The following is a 20,364-nucleotide window of genomic DNA, read 5'->3' as shown; positions in this document are numbered from 1 at the left end:
TCGCACTAGCGGTACGGTGGCTCGTATAGACAATAGTCAAACTGGATAATCATTTAGCCAATGATCTACATCCTTTCCCTTTAGCTCAAATCTCGTATAACAAAATACTGTATCACTAGGTGAATGTTAACATCACAGAACATTTCTCTTACTTTGAATTCTACAATTTCCAGTAAACAATTAAATTAAGATACTCTTAGACAAACTTAAAACTATCCATCTGTAGACAAAGGTGGACGAGTCAAGTATATATCACTTTAAGAAGTAGTGCATTCATAAAACTTGGAATCACCATAAGTGCATAAGTGGAACAACTTAGTGCAAATAATATTGACACATTGGCATAGCATTCTACATTAACCATGTTATACACATCAGTTTTCTTTACTCTTTTTTTTTATTATTTTTTTTTCAATACAATCTCTACTGCATATACTTGGGGTTTGGCTTGCAGACGCGGCCTGCACGCGTTGTATATTGTGCGTTACTGTTCTCAGCTGGGAAGCGTGCTGGGTGTGTCGGCCGGGGAGAGTGTGTGTATTGCATGTTGTTTGGCGTGGTGATAGTGGCGTGTAGGGTGCATTGTTCACTGTAGAGGAGCCGGTGTTCTGAGAGTCTGGGTCCTCTGCGTGGAACCGTGGTGGTGGTGGTTCTGTGACAGGAAGGATGTGACGGCGATTCCTCCTGTATGTCTTCCCGTTGGACTGGATGACGTAGGAGCGCGGCTCTTTGCTCTCCTCCTTCACAGTCCCAAGTCGGTCGTATCCTTTCGGGGTCTGCATACGGACCACCTGTCCCTCTGTCAAAGGCGGCAGTGGGCGACTTGACTTGTCGAAGTGGTGTTTCAGAGTGAGCCTCCTGTTGAGGAGCTGGGCGCTGACTAGCCGGGCGTCCTTGGGGGTTGGTTCCAGTAGTTTGCTACACACTGGAATGGCTGCGCGTGTCTGCCGTGACATCAGACGTTCAGCAGGGGAGCCTAGTGTTGAGTCACGGGGGACGTTCCTGAGGTTTAGGAGATTGAAAAAAACATCGGTTCCATCTCTATGAGATTTCTCCATCAGTTGCTTGGCACTTCTGACCGCCCTCTCTGCGAGCCCATTAGACTGTGGGAACTCTGGGCTGCTGGTGGTATGGACAAAATCCCATTGTTTGGCAAAGTCCTTGAAACTCTGACTGGTGTATTGTCTAGCATTGTCAGAGAAGAGGGTGTGCGGTGAGCCGTGGACTGAAAAATGTCTTTTCAACTTAGATATCACAGCCGATGATGTCAGGCTGTGGAGAAGGTCGATTTCGTACCAGCCAGAATACGAATCTACTAGCACTTGGTAGTGTTTACCATGCCATTCAAACATGTCCGTGGCAACTGTAGACCATGGGAGGTCTGGAACTGATTGAAGTTTCAGAGGTTCCTTTTGCTGGTGGGACCTGGTGCTGTTGCACGTTGCACATGAGAGCAGCTCTTCAGCGATGTCAGTTGACATTGCCGGCCAGAATATGATGCCTCTGGCTCTGCGCTTTGTGGCTTCAACACCTGGGTGTCCTTTGTGCACGATGTTGATGTACTCTCTGTGCAGAGACTGGGGGCCTTTCATGATGATTCCATCCTCCACTGCAAGTTCGTCTCTGTAAGGGAAGAAGGGAACGACAGCAGGCTGGAGCTGGCTTTCTCTGTTGGGCCATCCTCTCTGAATGACCGCGCTGAGGGTCTGTAACATCTCATCCTCTGCTGTGTGCTTTCTGAGTTCTTCTAGGCGAGCGGTGGAGATGCAACTCACCGACATGACCTCATAAGCACCGGTTTCAGCAGGGCTCTGTGTGACATGTTTGTTTGGAGCTCTGGAGAGGGTGTCAGCCAGGTAGTTTCAAGTTCAAGTTTCTTTAATAGTTGTCATACAGAAGTACAGAATACATTTATACAAAATGCTTCTTACTGTTACGCTCCAGAGACTGTGCTAGACAAGATAAGTATCAAATAACATAGTATAGCATGTAAATTAGAAGTAGAAAATGAGGTCACAGTGTTCAGTATGGACATATGTACAATGTTCGATGCAGAATAGACGTAACTGAGTTACCATATAATATACAATACTATGCAGTGTACTAATATACAATACTATATAGTGCAAAGCAGAAATGGGATGAGGTACAATTTAGGTACAATTTACAGTAAGGTGTACGAGTTGTAGTGCAATCCTTTATCAATAAATATAAAGTGTGGGGAGTGGGTGCTACAGTGTGTTTGTTTAAAGTGAGTGTGTGCTATAAAGTGTGGGGAGTGGGTGCTACAGTGTGTTTGTTTAAAGTGAGTGTGTGCGTGTGGATGTGTGTGCTATGTGCGTTTGATGGTTGTTGTGTAGTTTTCATTGTTCGTTGAGCAGCCTGATGGCCTGGGGATAGAAGCTTCTTCTGAGTCTTTCTGTGCTCGCCTTGAGACTCCGGTATCGCTTGCCTGACCGCAGCAGTTCAAAGAGGCAGTTGTTCGGGTGACTGGAGTCCTTAATGATTCTCTTAGCCTTGCCCCTGCACCGCTTGTTGTAAATGTTCTGGAGGGTGGGGAGCCCCCCTCCAATTGTGCGTTCGGCTGAACGCGTCACTCTTTGTAGTCTGCTTCGGTCTTGTGCAGTGCTATTCCCAAACCAGGAGGTGATGTTGCCAGTCAGGATGCTCTCTATTGTACATGAGTAGAAGTTCTTAAGGATCTTCTGACTGACTTGGAACTTCCTTAGGCGCCTGAGGAAGTAGAGGCGTTGTCGTGCCTTCTTCACAACACTGTCAATGTGTGTGGTCCATGTCAAGTCCTCGGATATGTAGGCACCGAGGTACTTAAAGCTGTTCACTCTCTCAACCGGTGCCCCGTCGATGCTGAGGGGGCTGTAGTCCTTGACCCCCGACCTCCTGAAGTCCACAATCATCTCCTTTGTTTTGCTGACGTTCAGGGAGAGGCTGTTTTCCTGGCACCATCCCGCCAGGACCTTGACCTCATCCAGGTAGGCCCTCTCGTCGTTTGCAGAGATCAGGCCCACCACCACTGTGTTGTCAGCAAATTTGATGATTGTGTTGCTACTCCGCTGAGCCACACAGTCGTGTGTGTACAGGGAGTAGAGGAGGGGACTCAGAACACAGCCCTGGGGGGCCCCTATGTTGAGGGTGATGGATGAGGAGGTGCAGTTGCCTGCTCTCACCACCTGGGGTCTGCCCGTCAGGAAGTCCAAGACTGTACTTGCCCTTTTTGTACACTAGGCTGATGTCGTAGCTCTGTAGATGGAGTAGCATTCTCTGAAGAGGGGCTGGGGCTGTGTGTATGGGCTTTTTTATGATCGTCACCAGAGGTTGGTGGTCTGTTTCCACGATTGTGGGCTTTCCATATACATAGTCCTTGAATTTTGTGCAGGCAAACACGACAGCTAGAAGCTCTCTTTCTATTTGGGTGTACCTTGTCTCAGTATCTGTGAGGGTACGCGACGCAAATGCTACTGGCCTGCCACTTTGCATGCATGCTGCTCCGAGTCCATAGCATGACGCGTCACATGTGAGTGTGACTGGCTCCTTGACGTTGTAATATATCAACACTGGTGGGCTGGATAGGCACAACTTGAGGCGCTCAAATGCCTCCTGGTGCTGCTGGTACCAGCACCACGCCGTGTCCTTGTGGGTCAGCTTCCTCAGTGGCACTGCTATGTCACTGAAACTGGGGATGTACTTTGCCAGGTAGTTCACCATCCCTAGGAAACGCTGTAGTGAAGTGACATCTGTGGGGACTGGCATCTCAGTTATAGCTGCTGTTTTAGAGGGGTCTGCTTTCAGGCCTTCGCTCGTGAAGATGTGGCCTACATAACCTACTTGGTCTAGGCGAAACTTACACTTTGTTGAGTTTAGCCTGAGGTTGACCTCTCTCACCCGATCAAGCACTTTTCTCAGGTTGGCATCGTGTTCAGCCACTCCGCGGCCTCCGATGATGATGTCATCTACTATCACGGAGCATGGTAAGCCTGTGAACAGCTGTTCCATGGAGCGCTGAAACACCTCGCTTGCGGAGTTGATGCCGAAAGGCATTCTTTGAAATTTGTAGCGCCCGAACGGCGTGCTGAATGTGGTCAGCAATGAGGATTTCTCGTCCAGACGTATCTGCCAGAATGAGTTCTTGGCGTCCAGGACGGAAAACACTGTTGCTCCTGACATCTGTGCTGCTACCTCTTCAACACTACGCATGGGGTGATGGGGCCTCTTCAACGCTGTGTTGAGGTCCTTTGGATTGATGCACAGTTTGATTTCTTGTTTGTCTTTCTTGTGTGCTGCCACCATAGATGAAACCCAGTCTGTGGGCTCAGAGACAGGTGTTATGACACCTATGCTTTGCATGCGGTCCAATTCCGCTTTAACCCTCTCTTGCATCGCTGCGGGGATGCGGTGGGCTGGTCGGACCACAGGCTGTATGCTGCGATCCAGCGTCATGGAATATATAACTGGAAGTTCTCCAAGCTCATCACTGAACACATCTTCATAATGTGTTAGAATCTGTGTTTTGAAATCTGTGTTATTCTCCATGGTGACCTGGTGGACGTCTAGGCTCATTTGAACAATCCCCATGTCCATACATGCACGAAAACCTAGTAGTGGTTGCACATCTCTGTCCACTATGAACAAAGGCAGTGTGTGTTGCTGCTCCTTTAAACAGCACGACAGTGTGACCAGACCTTTGGTCTCAATTCTAGTGCCTCCGTAAGCAACAAGGTTTGCAGTTTTCTTTTGCTGCACAAATTGCTCTCCATTAGTCACTCTTTTGAAAGTCTCTATTGACATAACATTACATTTAGCTCCTGTGTCAACTTTAAACTCTGTAGATTTGCAGTTTATGTGCATTGTGACAAATCCTTCATCCTTCTCATTTACTTGAGAATTGACACTGTCAATATTGACACCATCCACATAGAACGTGTCGTCTTCATGTGTAAACTGGTCCACTGACATTTCATGCACAGATGGTCTGTAAGATTTCTTCTGTGGATATCTTTGACTCTGTGGCTTAGACTTGCAACAACTTTTGTAGTGGTTTACCTTCTTGCAGTTATGGCACTGCTGTCCGAAGGCTGGGCATTTTTCTCTTTTAGCCTCATGACTACCACCACAATTGTTGCACTTTGTTATGGCATTGTTTGAAAATACCTGGGGTTTAGACTGGTGCTTTCTGTTGTAAACAGGCCTCACTGCATCAACACTGGTAGCCTGTGTGGCTAGTGTTTTGCCGTTTTCCTCTGTCATCTCGTGAATACGACAGATTGTGATAGCTTTGGCAAGTGTTAACTCACTATCCCTCAACAGAGATTTTCTCAAAGCGTCCCGTGTGATGCCACACACGATTCGATCACAGATAAGCTCTTCAGTCAGAGTTCCAAACTGGCAACTTTTAGCTTTGATCTTCAAGTCACTGATGAAGGATTCAATATTCTCACCTTGCTTCTGGTTTCTCGAATGAAATTTGTGTCTTTCCATCGTCCTGTTGCTTTGGGGATTGCATATTTCTCTGAATTTTCTTTTCAGGCAGTTCGGGTCCTTTCTGGACTCCGCCGGTGTAATTAGTGGTCCGTTGTCACCGGGCGCGCGCACCTCAGCTGCATACACAAACGAACGCTCCCGTTCTATGGCTTCAGGTCCAGCAATGTTGAGGAGAGTGTAAGCCTTTGTCCTTGCAGGTTTCTCTGAGTGGGCTGCGGCAATAAAAATGTCATATTCCCCTTCAAAAATGCGCCAATTCTCGGCAACATGTTCATCAAATACAACAGGGTCGGGTCTGCGAAATCCATCCGCCATAGTGTCTCTCTACTAGCGCGGCCGCGGCTAGGTTAGCTAGGCTATCAAAAGGCTAGTAAAAAAAACACGACGAAAAACACGTTACTCACGGGCGGAAAGTCCGTTCTGTCTTCTGACACCATGTAAACTGTGTTAATATGTCCCTCAGTTGCGTGTGAGTCAATGAACACACTTGGGTATAACAAACCGTAGGTTTATTTAACATCTAGTTCTGACGTGACGGTGAGAACAGGTTCATAGTAGCGAGGCAGTTTGTACGCAGTCGCACTAGCGGTACGGTGGCTCGTATAGACAATAGTCAAACTGGATAATCATTTAGCCAATGATCTACACAAAGTAGCCAGGTGGGTACTGCGAGTTGGCGCATCAGTCGAGTGCAGCGCATTCCTGTGTGCACGCACGGCGTGCACATCCGTGCGCGTGCACGCGCTTCTGCTCACAAAACTTTGGTTGCACGGAGTGCAACCTCGTCCCATGAGCAACGCATCACTGTGGACTTAGATGGCATGGACCTCTGAGTACTTCGAGAAACGTCCATACTTTCCGCCAATCAGCGCGCTCTCTGTGGCTGCCACAGGCTTGACCCTTGAGAGGATTCTCCGGCGCTGCAGCTGGACCCTACGCAATTGCTTAAGTTAAACATTTTCACAGTAGGTCACAGCCTCACAGGAGTAATAATCTTGTGGCTGGGCGGAAGTTGCCCAATCTGGACCGATCTCCGAGGCTGCAGCTCGACCCTATTGGCATTTTCGGTCACGTTTTCTCCCAGCGTTACGGTAATGACAGCCAGGGAGCGTGTGTTGCGTCGGAATGTAGCATCACTGCATCGGCAGCGCGGTGGGAGGGGTCTTGTTGTGACGGCACCGCGGTGGGAGGGGTCTTGTTGTGACAGCGAGCAGCAGCAGCAGCGAGCAGCGGTATCCGTATCTGTGAGGAGGACAACCCGGCGGGGAAACAAGCTACAATCAGGTGCTGTGCCCCTGTCTGTATCTTTATTATCAAATGGAGAAAATAATGATTTTAAAGATAAACTTGAAACACAATGTAGATAAAAAATAGAATCGCTTTGAGTCAACCACACTGTTCGTCTTCATGTATCATCACTGCAGTTTACTGTACCATGTCGACTGATGGGCCACTGGTTAGCAGCAGTAGTTTCCATCAGCATAACATTAGAGAAGCTAACGAACATTAGCCAGCTAAGCTATGGATGGTCAGCTAACGTTAGACTCTTAATAACTAATAGCTAGATACATAGATCGACAGATTAGACTGTAGTGATGTTCCGTTTGCTGCTATTACAGTTAGCAGTTTTGTGAACTGTCATCTTGCAAGCACCAACATGAGCAGTAGATCCCAGTTAGCTTTGCTTTGCTGCTGTCAGTGTTTTACATTAAGTCGTGACTGGCTGTGTCTCTCTTGGCCTCTAATGGCAGACTCATCATCCCTGGATCTGTCTGCTGGGTGCACTGGCTGGGTGCAGCTAATCTCCACTAACAAGAATTACATTCTAGTTAGCTGGCTGGCAAAGCAGCTGTGTTGTGCACCTTTTTTCATAGTAGTCTATTTGAGCAAGCTAACATGAGCTAACTAGCTAACTCTGTATTCTGATTGATCCTGAAAATCCCTGTCATGTTGTTAACTGTGTGTGTCTCAATACGGAAATATGTATTGCATTATGATGACATTTACGAGCAGCAACATTTGAGATATGAACTGTCTCTGAAACCCTTCGGATGACTAGTGTTATTTTGCACACAACTGATTTATGGCCTAATAACAGCAGCTATGCATGTATTTGGTAGAAGGCCTGGCATCCTCACTCACTGCATCTTCTCTGGTACAGTAGTCACATAGAATATTATACGACTGAACAGTGATGACTGAGAAGTCTGTATAGTTTTCTTGCCCCTCCCTTGTCCATTTCGTTATGACAATGGCTACGCCAATCATTTGGGGGCACTCTGGGTGTTAGGAGCTGCATGGGAATAGTCATAGATAATGTTTTGACACACTGAGAACACTGTCATCCACTGTTATTACAGCCTTTGTATTTTACTTTAAAATGTGACTGGTTTATGCTCAAAGTGCCACAACCCACCCCCTCTTTGATTGATGGGTGTGAGTGGTCCAAATAGAGGTTCTGACTTAGGCCTATGGATCAAGGTGGGCTGATCACACACATCGACGACAGAGGCAAGAAGCCAACCTGCTCATTGGGAGCAGGTAGTGATTCAGTGTATTGCTCAAGGACACTTCGACACGCGCTGCAGGGAGGAGCCGGGATTTAATCTACATGCTCAAATTAATATTTGTCCCCAGAGCATAATATAGCCTATATTTAGATTGTGTTTTGTTGTTTGGTCCTCCTTGTTTGATTAGTTAATGTATTGATTAGCAGGGGCTTATCCTTTGTTAATGTATTGATTAGCAGGGGCTTATCCTTTGTTAATTTATTGATTAGCAGGTGCTTATCCTTTGTTAATTTATTGATTAGCAGGGGCTTATACTTTGTTAATTTATTGATTAGCAGGGGCTTATCCTTTGGGAATAAGTCCATGGTTCCCTTAGTTTGTCCTGTATGTGTGAGCAGCAGTAATTGTAGAGAATTTCAGTCAAAACAGAACAAAGTTGCAGTATTATTATGAAGCATAGCAATGTATCTGCACTGCAGTCTAATCTGCATCAAAATGTAGGCTTGGCCAATTCCACTGATTTGGAATTCATAATTTACATGAATTACTGCATCTTACTGGAAATATGCACAGCACACCACACACTGACTGTTTTGGTCTCTTACTAAAGCATGCCTAAGCCATGATAAGACATTTGATAAAATGTGAATAGGAATTTTCTTTCAACTGTAGCATACTGGAGCTTCTCAGACCCTATGGCAAGCACCTTATTATCACTTATTACCCCATTACAAGCATTTATTGACAGATGGATTTCCAAAATCTTAGCTTAGCTAATAGCTATACATAATATCTCTCTCGCAGAGAAACTGAACAATTGCTGGTTGTATTGTATAGTGCTACTGTAGTAGAATAATTGGCAGAATGAACTTGCAAAGCTCAGAAGTTGTTTGTAAAAATGGATATCAGCTTGTTGCTATGTGATTTTAATTGATCTTATACTCTCATTTTAATTTTTACAGATCTGACATAGGTTATTATTTCATCTTGGATCAACGATGGCCTTCAGCAAGGGATATCGCATTTACCACAAATTAGACCCGCCCCCTTACAGCGTCATAGTGGAAACCAGGAACAGAGAAGAATGCCTGATGTTTGAGTCGGGGGCTGTGGCTGTTCTGTGTAAGACACTTTACTGTGATGGATCATCTGACTGCTATTGGCCATATTCACATGGCGGCCATTTGGTAAAAATGGTATATGTGCCTCACATTCACGGTCCATTCAATCACTCATTCACATGCCAACGGCGGAGGCAACCATGCAAGGTGCCAACCTGCTCATCGGGAGCAGTTAGGGGTAAAGTGCCTTGCTCAAGGAAGAAAACCTTCAGATTACCTGTGACCAGATGATCGCTCTACCTCCTGAGCCACTATCGCCCTACCCCGAGTGTGAAAAGGAATCCAAACCTGAGCATGACATGAGAGCAAAATGGCCACGTGTCCTGCCTGTGAATATGGTCAATGACTGAAAATATGCTGTAAGACTAGGGCTGGGCGATCTTTTTCGTAGTTTTGTCTGTATTTAGTTTCCAGTACAAATTTACAATTTGATATGCCATTTTTATTTACTTTGTGATCTTGTAATACAATAGTTATTGTGCTATTTCATAAAAAAAAAAAAAATTCTTCTTTCTTTGCATGGATCCATCAGTATCTTCATATTCAATATAGGCCACCTCCCAGCCCTACTGTAGACTCTTAATGATCCTCCACATCTATTGAATGCAATTACATTGTGGGCATGACCTTGAGCAATGATGGATAGATATGCATCAATCATAGTCTATAATTCAATTGCAGCCTGCATTAAACCTAAGCTTTAAAGGAAGAGTGTTGTTCTCCTAACAGGATATTAAGCTATTAATTTCTCTGACCCATAGCGGCAGCAGAGAAGGATGCCATTAAAAACACATATACCAAGATGGTTGATGCCTATGGGATCCTGGGTGTCCTCCGCCTAAACCTGGGTAAGTTGCACACTGTCTCTAACCTGCAGTGCTCCTTGATGCACATAGGCTGTATGTGCCCCATAGATCAGGAAGCCCCAGCGTTCCCAACCTGATCTTTGTGGTGATGGGTTAGGGTGGGTAAGATGTACACCGTCTACTAGCAGGAACGAGAAAAAGCTGTTAACATGTTCATATGTCACTTTAGGAAATCCTATTTGAAGTGGTGCATGTCTGATATTAACCCAAAATTAATCCATGCATGGGAAACAGGAAACGGGGGAAACTGTTTCTGACTTTCCAGGTCTACGTTGAAGAGACCTCAGATCTGTGGCTGCTCACTCGTAAGCTGCTTTCTCCTGCCCTCTGCGTGACCTTGAAGGCTCTGTTATCAAAACAAGGAAAAAGCCGTGCATGAGATTATAGCCGGGATCCGAGCTTTCAGAGATCACTTTGAGATACGGCTGGCTTGTTTTCCAAAGGAAATAACTGACGTAGTGGAATTAGACTTTTCTTGCCCAGTGATCGTTTTTTTTCTTCTTATTGTTGTTTGATACGTTTTCCTCGCCTACGGTGTTCACCCTCCCTCCATCTATCATTTTGCACATCTCCGCTCTTCCTGTAATTCCTTCCACTCCCCTCACTCTATATCACTTAACTTTTCATCTCACATTTTTCCTTTTTTTCCCGGTGTGGCACCGGAACAGGGTTTGTCTGTATATATCTGTCTGTGTCTCTGTCTGTCCCCACAAAAGTCACCCAATCACAGCTCACACTGCTGCGCAATGTCAATCACACTTCCACAATGTCATCAAGTGTGTGTGTGTGTACCTAAGTGTATATGTATGAATGTATGTGTTTATGTGTATGTATAATATATATATTAGAGATGTCTGATATTATCGGCCTACCGTTATCGGCCAATATTGGCATTAAAATGTAATATCGGAAATGATCGGTATCTGTTTAAAATTGTAATTTAAATTTTATTTAAATTTTATTTTTTTATGTATTTACCCAGGCAAGCAAGTAAGAACAAATTCTTATTTAATTTATTTTCAATAGTATGAATAATGTTGTGTTAATTCCATGACAGGAGATATGTAATGTTAATTACCTGAAATTATTCAGTTTTTTGGGGGGGAAACTCTGCATATATCGGTATCGGTTGATATCGGTATCAGAAATTAAGAGTTGGACAATATCGGTATATCGGATATCGGTAAAAAAGCCAATATCAAACATCCCTAATATATATATAATGTATGTACATGCATTTTACTGTACTGTATTGTATTTCTATGTTCAGGAAGACTAGAGGCACACCTAGCAGCTTCTAATGGGGATCCTTAAATAAACATAAAAACAGAGATATTGCTAGCCATCTGGTTAAGCCACTAAAGCATAACGCAACCTCTAAAACAACCCCTGTGTGCTTTGCTGCTATTTTAGGTAAAGATGCAAAAGAAAGCCAAGCTATACAAATTTACGATGAATTGATACACGTTTGTGAATTTGCATGCTTATGTTACAGAATTTTGCGGCCTGCTGGTGCTAACGTTAGCAGCTAGCATCCACCACCAAGCTACTACTAGGCTAAGTTAAAGCTCACGTTGCCCCCGCCAGCCCGTATCTTTGTTAAGGGCAAGTAAATAGCACGCTGTCCATGGTTCTGAAACAGCAGCATTGAAACAAGTGTTGAATTCAGACAGTGGTACGCTATCAATGTTGGCAAACGTTAGCCCGCTGCAGTTCATTTTATGCGAGAATGCTTTGCTTCAATGACACTGTGTATCCTAGCTAAAGAATGCACAGGGAAGCCATGTCTTATTATCCCCCGTGTCTTGTTTTCTCTGTTTCTTTCATCTATCTTCGGCTCTGTACTCGACCTCTTCTCCGCATCTCACCCTGCTCCTCCTCCTCCTCCTCCTCCTCCCTCGTAGGTGACTCCATGCTCCACAGTCTGGTGGTGGTGACAGGATGTAGCTCTGTAGGGAAGGTCCAGGAATCCGAGGTATTCCGAGTCACACAGACAGACTTCGTATCCCTGAAGAACGACCCGGGAGATGAGGACCGGATCTCTGAAGTGCGGAAGGTGCTGAACTCCGGACACTTCTACTTTGCTTGGTCTTCCTCGGGGATCAGCATGGACCTGAGTCTTAACGCTCACCGCAGGATCCTGGAGGACACCACGGACAACCGCTTCTTCTGGTAGGGATCACAGTCCAGACAATATGCTGCCAGTTGAGTAGCCGTCTTTTACAGGCTCTAGCAGGCACATTTCTTGTGCTTACGTGAAGATAGTTGTATCACATGGAACTAGAGATCCCGAGGGATCCAGAGATAGCTAGCACCCCAGCAAAGGGGGTAGATATTGCTCCAAATGAAGCTAGATTTTGATGGAGGGAATATGAGCATGGTCGTTTTCAAAAGGGTCCCTTGACGTCGCAGCTCAAGATGTATGAATGTAAATTGGATGGCAGACAGTAGACTGTGATTCTAGTGTTAAGGTTCTTACATGCATGGATATTTTTGCATGCTTTCCATAGAGACAGAGTACATCAATAACAACCCCTTCTAGATCCATAACGTTGGCTGGTTGGTTGGATGTTTGAGAGTGGCTTATTCTCTCCCAATCTTTCAGTATCCACCCTCTAACTACAGTTCCTTCCATGGAAGACATCATGGCTCCTTCAGAAGGAAACCTCCATAGTTCCCTCTGAAGAGAGGGAGAAATGTCTTTGGCTATGTCCTTTTTCCAAAGAAAACTGGTAATCTATCTTGAGATCTATTCTGTGTGCTCCGAACAAGTGCATAACTCAGAGACGCTTTCACATGCCATTGCTTACTAGCAATAAGCTGCTGGAAGGGGCTCAACCGTGCGATTGATTCACTACTACAGACTTGAAAGATGCCATTGCCTACTTTAATGTCTCAGTAGCTATGAGGAACAGGAAATTAAAGAACTCTGCTTACCAGGACAAGGGTTATATAACGGGTTACTCTCCTTTTATTGGATTCAAGTTTTGTTTTATTTGTCACGTATGAAGTACATGTACATTACAGTGAAATGCTTGGTTCTGTATGAGCCCCCTGAGAATGTGCTTCATATAGTAAAAAGTTAAAAGAATAAAGTCCACCCACTATACAAAATATACAATATACAAACTTGGTCAGTCGATGCCAGTCGGGCTTGGACTTGATTGTGGACTTGATTCTTTGTGTCTCTCCCTTTAACCGACAGGAACCAGTCCCTTCACCTGCACCTGAAACACTACGGAGTGAACTGTGACGACTGGCTGTTGAGGCTGATGTGCGGAGGCGTGGAGATCAGGACCATCTACGCGGGCCACAAACAGGCCAAGGCCTGCATCATCTCCCGGCTCAGCTCGGAGAGAGCAGGCACCAGGTTCAACGTCCGGGGGACCAACGACGACGGTCAGGTGGCCAACTTTGTAGAGACCGAACAGGTGGGTCTGCTCTAAGGGTTTTAGAGGAGTTGTGATCAGATTGGGTGCTTCATAGTCTGTTTGAGTCCAGGGATAGTTAGTGAGGAGCAGAACTGACTATCTCAAACCCTGCCCTTTTCAAAGCGACTGTGTGAAGGATCAAGAATGTGATTGGAGGACCAAGAAAAGAGGGCAGGGCTTGAGATCAGGTCAGTTGTAACTAGCCAGTGTTATCCTTCCACTCTCCATTTTGGAACAGTGACTCTGGTATTTGTGTACATGTTCCTCATTTAGACCTTCTGTCCCTTTCAAACTGTAGAACAGTGGGGTATGTTTGGGTGTATGTTTGAGTGTCTGTTTGGGTGTCTGTTTTGGTGATGTTGCTATGTAGAGGGGCTTCTCTCATGGTGTGCTGCTGGTGGTGGTGCATTGACCATATTCACACGGCAACCATTTTGCTCTTATGTGGTACTCGGGTTGGGATTCCTTTCCACCCTGTTCCCCACCTCAGCATGACATGAGAGAGAAATGGCCGTCGTTTGAATATGGACAATTTAGAGGAAGGGCGGCCCATACTGTGCCGCATGACTCATTGCTTGTCACTGTGATTTCTCCTCCTCACTCCCTCAGTGTACTGACGCAGGGACACACACACACCACACTTCCTCACACATAAGGCATCCAGTGTAATTTTCCTTGTAAACAACTATTTTTGTTGAGCCGTTTTTGCTTAAATAAGCAGTTTTATAGAATAGATTATTCTACTATAATCTACAAGCTGAATATATTTCCTACCTCTGAGAACCTTTGCAAAGTCAAATGTTGCTGTTTTCCTTACTTTCTTTGTTGTTTACATCCATGTTTAGTTTCACTTTCAGCCTCTCAAAAAACAACCTGCTCCATTGATTGACAGGCAATTAGCTTGTCAGAGTCCAAGGGAGAAGTTGTGTATATATATATATATAAGAACAATGGTGTGCTTCCTAGAGATCTCTCTCTCTCTCTCCTTCTTCCTCTCTTTCTCTCCTCTATCTCTCTCTCTTTCCTCTCTTCTTTCTCTCACTCTCACCTCCTATGCACTCTTTTTGTGTTCTACATCACCCCCATACTTGTCGCATACTTGGATGCTGGAAGAACAAGTGATGTACAACGTCTCCTGCTGTGCTCATCACCTGCGCCAGTTCTTTTTCATAGTGTTGAAAACCTGCACACAGTCTCCTTGTAGCTCATAGATTTCACAGAGAACAGTGAATACTTGGGATGGCTATCCGCTGAACAATAGTACGAGCAGCTCCAATAAAGCACAATAATTGGCTGACGTTTTCAGAGCAACCTTTGCGAGGACGTCATTCAGAATGAATAGTTTCAGGTTCACATCACAACCTTGGATACCTTTTCAGAATAACATCACTCAGGCCATGTCCAGACGAAAACGATTTTGATCTTTTTTGTTTTCATTTAAAAAAAAAGTTTTGCTATGTGTATTTATTAATCACAGTAGCTTCCCGGTGTTTAATAAAAACTTCTAGCCAGGACATATCTGGACATATAAGACATATATGTATCATGTTTCTTTTTAGTTGGCTGGGTTTTGCATGCGGATTAAGGGAGATGTCAATCTGTTATCGACGGTGGTAGTACAGGGGCAGTACATTTAGCTGTAGCCCGATCAAGCTCAATAGCTTCTGTAACACGAACGCAACTACTCTGTACGATGCCATTGTGGTTGTGATGTTGGCTGAGTTTGCACATGAGGGTTACGGGAGAGGTGGGCTATCGTGTCATCGGTTCAGGAAAATGCGCGTATAGGCTTGTAAAGACGGCGACGCAAGGGGGGCGGCGTCTTCAGATTTTCCCACTGTGGGACCCGGTTTCAGAAAATAGCGTCTTCAGGCTCCCAGAACGCAGTTTACATTTACATTTACATTTAGTCATTTAGCTGACGCTTTTATCCAAAGCGACTTACAAGTTCTGTGCGACAAGACAGCAAGAAGGGTATAACTCTATCAGCTAAGTAACAATGTTCATCAAAGTGTTGCGTGTTACAGTGTAGGTTAGTTTATTAGGACAAGTGCATGACAGTAAGGTTAGTCGGGGTTAGATTTTTTTTTTTTTTTTTTTTCATTTCAGATAATGGTTGAAGAAGTGAGTCTTTAGTCGACGGCGAAAGATTGGACGGGATTCGGCTGTCCTAACTGGGATGGGTAGTTCATTCCACCATTGTGGGGCAAGGACTGAGAATAGGCGGCTTCTCTTTGATGACCCTCCGGGAGCTTGGATAGGAGTAGATCTGAGGCGGCCAGAAGATGCAGAGCGTAGGGGTCTTGAGGGTGTGTAGTTAGAGACCATTGACCGGAGGTAGGCGGGAGCGGTTCCCTTTGCCGCACGGTATGCCAGGTCGAGGGCCTTGAAGCGGATACGTGCAGCAATGGGGAGCCAGTGCAGGTCCCTAAGAAGTGGGGTGACATGGGCCGACTTCGGTAGGTTTGAGATCAGGCGGGCCGCTGCGTTTTGAATGAGTTGAAGAGGCTTGGTGGCAGTGGCCGGGAGGCCAGCTAGCAGTGCGTTGCAGTAGTCGAGGCGGGAGATGACTGTTGATTGGACGAGGAGTTGGGTGGCTTCTTTTGTCAGGAATGGGCGTATCCTTCTGACGTTGCTCAGGAGGAATCTGCAGGTTCTGGTTGTCGCTGCGATGTGAGCAGAGAAGTTCAACTGGTTGTCGAGGACAACACCAAGGTTCTTGGCGGTCGGGGACGCGGTCACAGCTGCATTCTCGACTGTGATGGAGAGGTCGGTCAGGGGGGAGGATTTGGCCGGCAGGTGGAGCAATTCTGTTTTGCTTAGGTTCAGTTTGAGGTGGTTGGTCGTCATCCAGGCGGAGATGTCGGACAGACAGGCCGAGATCCGCTCAGAGACGTGGATATCTGAGGGAGGGAAGGAGAGGAAGAGTTGAGTATCATCGGCATAACAATGATACGAGAAGCCATGAGACGTGATAATGTTACCCAGTGATTTAGTGTAGAGGGAGAAGAGAAGGGGTCCTAGGACCGAGCCCTGGGGGACACCCGTCCGGAGGGGGCGGGTGGCCGACAGAGTCCCTCTCCATGACACTTGGTAGGAGCGGTCATTGAGGTATGATGTCAGCCATGTCAGCGCAGATCCAGCCACTCCCATTCCTGCGAGGGCCGCGAGGAGGATCTGATGGTTGACTGTGTCGAAGGCTGCAGATAGATCTAGGAGAATCAGGACAGAGGAGAGGCCTTTCGCTTTTGCTAAGTGAAGTGCCTCTGTGACCGCAATGAGGGCCGTTTCTGTGGAGTGGCCAGTCCGGAAGCCAGACTGATTGGGGTCTAGGAGGTCATTCTGTAAGAGATAAGCAGTAAGTTGGTTGGATACAGCACGTTCAAGTGTTTTAGAAAGGAAGGAGAGAAGAGAGACAGGACGATAGTTGGCTATGACGGTGGGGTTCAGGGTTGGTTTTTTTATGAGGGGCGTGACTGGCTTGTTTTAGGGAGGTGGGGACCACCCCCGAGTTGAGTGAGGAGTTGATGGTTGCAGTTAGGAATGGGAGGATGTCCGGTGCTATGGTCTGGAGGAGTGGGGAGGGTAGCTGGTCCAGCTGGCATGTAGTCGGACGGTTCAACGTTACCAGTGTCAGGGTCTCGGCTTCTGTAATGGGAGAGAAAGATGACAGAGTGAAGGATGAGGTTCTCGATTCAGCGTTTGGAATGGGTGGGGGTTGGGAGAAGGAGCTGCGGATGTTCTCCACTTTTTCCTCAAAGAAGATCGCAAAGTCTTCGGCAGAAAAAGATGAGGCAGGAGGAGGTGGGGGGGGGGGGGAGTGAGGAGGGAGGACATGGTAGCATGCAGTTTGCGAAGATTCTTGGCAGAGGCCTCGATCCTATGGTGAAAGAAAGAAGCTTTGGCATTAGTAATGGTTTTGGAGAATGTTAACAAGAGGTTGTGATATGTGTCGATGTCAGCAGTGAGGCGTGACTTTCTATACTTCCTCTCAGCCGCTCTCAGGACCTGTCTTTGTTCTCTCACTGCATCCGTCAGCCATGGACTGGGTGGGGAACGGCGGGCAGGTTTCTCAACGAGGGGACAGAGCTTGTCGAAGGAGGTTGCAAGGGCTGAGAGGAGGGTGGAGGTTGCCATCTCTGTGGGGAGAGCAGAGAAGGTGTCACTCAAAGGTAGAGCGGATATTATGTCAGAGGAGAGGGTGGAGGGGGATAGGGAGGGCAGGTTGCGTCTGAGTGAGACGGTTTGAGTTGGGGTGAAGACTTTTCGGTTAAGCATGAGAGTTAGTGAGAAGGATATGAAGGAATGGTCAGATACATGTAGGGGAGTTACCGTGGTGTTAATGATGCTGGAGTTACGGGAAAATATGATATCCAAGGAGTTGCCTGCTTTGTGGGTGGGAGGCATGGCAGTGGGAGTCAGGTCAAATTGTTGTAGGAGGGAGACCACTGGGACCGACTGAGATGAGTCAGGCAGGTTGAAGTCGCCCAATAGAAGGAGCGGGGTACCATCTTCCGGTAAGGAGCTTAGAAGCATGTCCAGCTCATCTGTGAAGTGATCGAGGGGACCTGGAGGGCGATAGAGTGTAACAATGGTGAGATTGAAAGGATTAGAGACAGATACTGCATGATATTCGAGGGAGGAGAGTGACAGTTCCGTGTGGATGAAAGGTGCATACGATCAAATACTTTGACTGATACGACCAAACTCGGTTTCGTCTGGACATGGCCTCAGTGTTGCCTTTGGCACTTCACCTCCTGCCCAATCGGCTGCCAGTGTAAGACAACACCCTGCCCTGCTGCCGCCCCAGAGCCGCTCCTTTACGTCGCTAAGCGCAGGGATATATACGTTGCATTTTATTCATCTGTCTGCTTGTGAAACGTCCCTATGATCTCTGCTCTTTGTTTGCTCTTACATGCAGCACACGTAGTACTAGGTCACATGGTTACTTAGTAAAGACTGAGCTTGGCCAAACTGCTTTTAGATATTATGGTGGCCCGTACACATTGAACCAACTTTTCCCTGAAGTTAGAACATTTCATTCCGTTAGACTATTTAAAGGTTTTGAAGACGCTCGACTGAATCCTTGTCTGAACTGTATTTGTCCATGTATTTAATTGTTTTCTTAAATCTTTTTTTGTCTACTGTTGCTCATTAAAAAGAGGTATCGTAGTGTTTTATCTGTATAAATAAACTACAAATAAAAATAAAACATGATGTTATTTCCCTATTTAAACAGGTCATCTTCCTGGATGACAGAGTCTCATCTTTCATCCAAATCCGTGGGTCCATTCCTTTGTTCTGGGAACAGCCAGGAATCCAGGTGAGGGAAAACTGTTTTTTCATCTCCTGCCTCCTATAGTGTGACGCTCGCGTGTCTTAGATCATGTGAAGATGAATACTAATCTAAGCCAGATGTTTGATTATCATCATCATTAATCTTCACACAACTGTTGGAAGTTGGAGGAGGCTCACTCAGTCTCCTTCTATTTGTACATTGCAAATGTTAATGTTTAACTAGATGGTGAAGCCTAAAATGTGGACTCTGTGAAAAAGGAGAAAACATTTAAAGGCCCAATCTGTAATCCAAATGTAAACAAACAAGTTGCCTGGCTGCACCACCCCCGAAAGAGAGTTAGCTCTCTTATCTTTGTGCATTTTGATGCTGGGCAACTTTTACATTTATAATGTCATTAACTTTGGCTACAGATTATTCAACGTTGGAGAATGCTTACTTGCACATCCACAAGTAAACCTTTTTTTTCATCCGTGTGTCTAATCAATTACAGATTGAGCCTTTAACTGAAAAATGCTTGGTATTTGTGTCTGTTTTTCAACAAGTGAAAGGGGAGTGTGAGAGCCTCCTCGTGTTTTATCAGTTGGCTGTCGAACCTGTTGTCTCCAGTTCTAACCCCATGTGTCCGTGCTGTGTGTTCAGAAAGGGACTGTTAAGGGTGTGTTGTTGCACCTGAATGAGAGCCGCCACCCTAAAGGAACGGATGAGAACCCGCACCTGGTATAATCCATGTTTGATTATTTGCTCCGAGATTCGGCTGGTGATGGGTCTCTCATACCGATGCAATACGTTTGACTCTGTGCAATGCCAGAGGTCAGGGGTCAAGGTCATTTCTATCCATCACTTATCCACAATATAGTTCTCACCTCCCCCCACCTTCTGGATGAGATTCAGGATGGATTTAGGAAGTCAACTGTAGTGTTCCTGTTTACTAGGGGTGTAACGATAACGCAGATTTCAAGGTCACAATTCGATTTCACTTTCGATTATTTATATGTCAAAAAATACTTTTTTCAGGCTATTTCACTTGGATTGGAGGAGGGCTTTACACTCACAAAAAACACGATCATGTAATTGTATAAATCATCCCCCGACCCACAGGTTAAGAAGCACTGGTTTAAATGACGGTTATCTTTTTATTTTGAATTGAAATCGTTACACCCTTACAATTTAGCGATAGCCCAATTTGCTAGTTGTACCTGACCTCTGTCCTGGCCTGGCACAGACTGGTGGAACAGACCTTGAGGTGGGAAAGGTTGATGCTATAGATGACGGTAGTGGATGATGGTAAAGGGCGTCTTCTCTGTTTTCCTCAGCTCCCTGATTTTCTCGGTCAGGTGAGAGCCTGGTCTGAAAACACCCCCTGACCCCTAAGTCCTAGACCTTTTAGACCACCGGTCTTCCCAGCATAGTAGATGCTTGATCGAGCTGTGTCATTGGAGCCATGTTAAACCATCAAGGCTGTTAAAACCATTTAGATTTAAAAATATTTCAGGTTTATATAAGGGTTTTAGTTTGGTCTAAAAACACAGGGTACGTTTGGGGCTGTTTTCAGACAAAATCGTAGTTCCCCTGCTTTTAAAGTACTTGTTTCCCTAGGAGTCCCTCCCTAGACGGTCTTCACCTCTCCCCCAAACTCCCAGT

General features: G+C 45.8%; 1 protein-coding gene across 3 annotated transcripts in view; it reads left to right on the top strand.

Moving 5' to 3' along the window:
* The first annotated feature begins 6,712 nt into the window (after positions 1-6,712).
* The window catches only part of synj1 (synaptojanin 1), a 73,849-nt gene continuing 60,197 nt past the window's right edge, over positions 6,713-20,364 (top strand). For all 3 annotated transcript variants that reach the window (XM_084320894.1, XM_084320893.1, XM_084320895.1), the window contains exons 1-6: positions 6,713-6,780; positions 8,969-9,128; positions 9,889-9,975; positions 11,898-12,165; positions 13,199-13,424; positions 18,664-18,747. In XM_084320894.1, the coding sequence (XP_084177020.1) occupies positions 9,005-9,128; positions 9,889-9,975; positions 11,898-12,165; positions 13,199-13,424; positions 18,664-18,747 (789 nt within the window). In that variant the 5' untranslated portion in view covers positions 6,713-6,780; positions 8,969-9,004. The remainder of the gene's footprint in view (positions 6,781-8,968; positions 9,129-9,888; positions 9,976-11,897; positions 12,166-13,198; positions 13,425-18,663; positions 18,748-20,364) is intronic.

This window comes from Notolepis coatsorum, assembly GCF_963971535.1.
Source record: "Notolepis coatsorum genome assembly, chromosome: 8".
NCBI classification, from domain to species: domain Eukaryota; kingdom Metazoa; phylum Chordata; class Actinopteri; order Aulopiformes; family Paralepididae; genus Notolepis; species Notolepis coatsorum.
The sequence above is the reverse complement of the archived record's forward strand: the minus strand, read 5'-3'. Positions and strand labels throughout refer to the sequence as shown.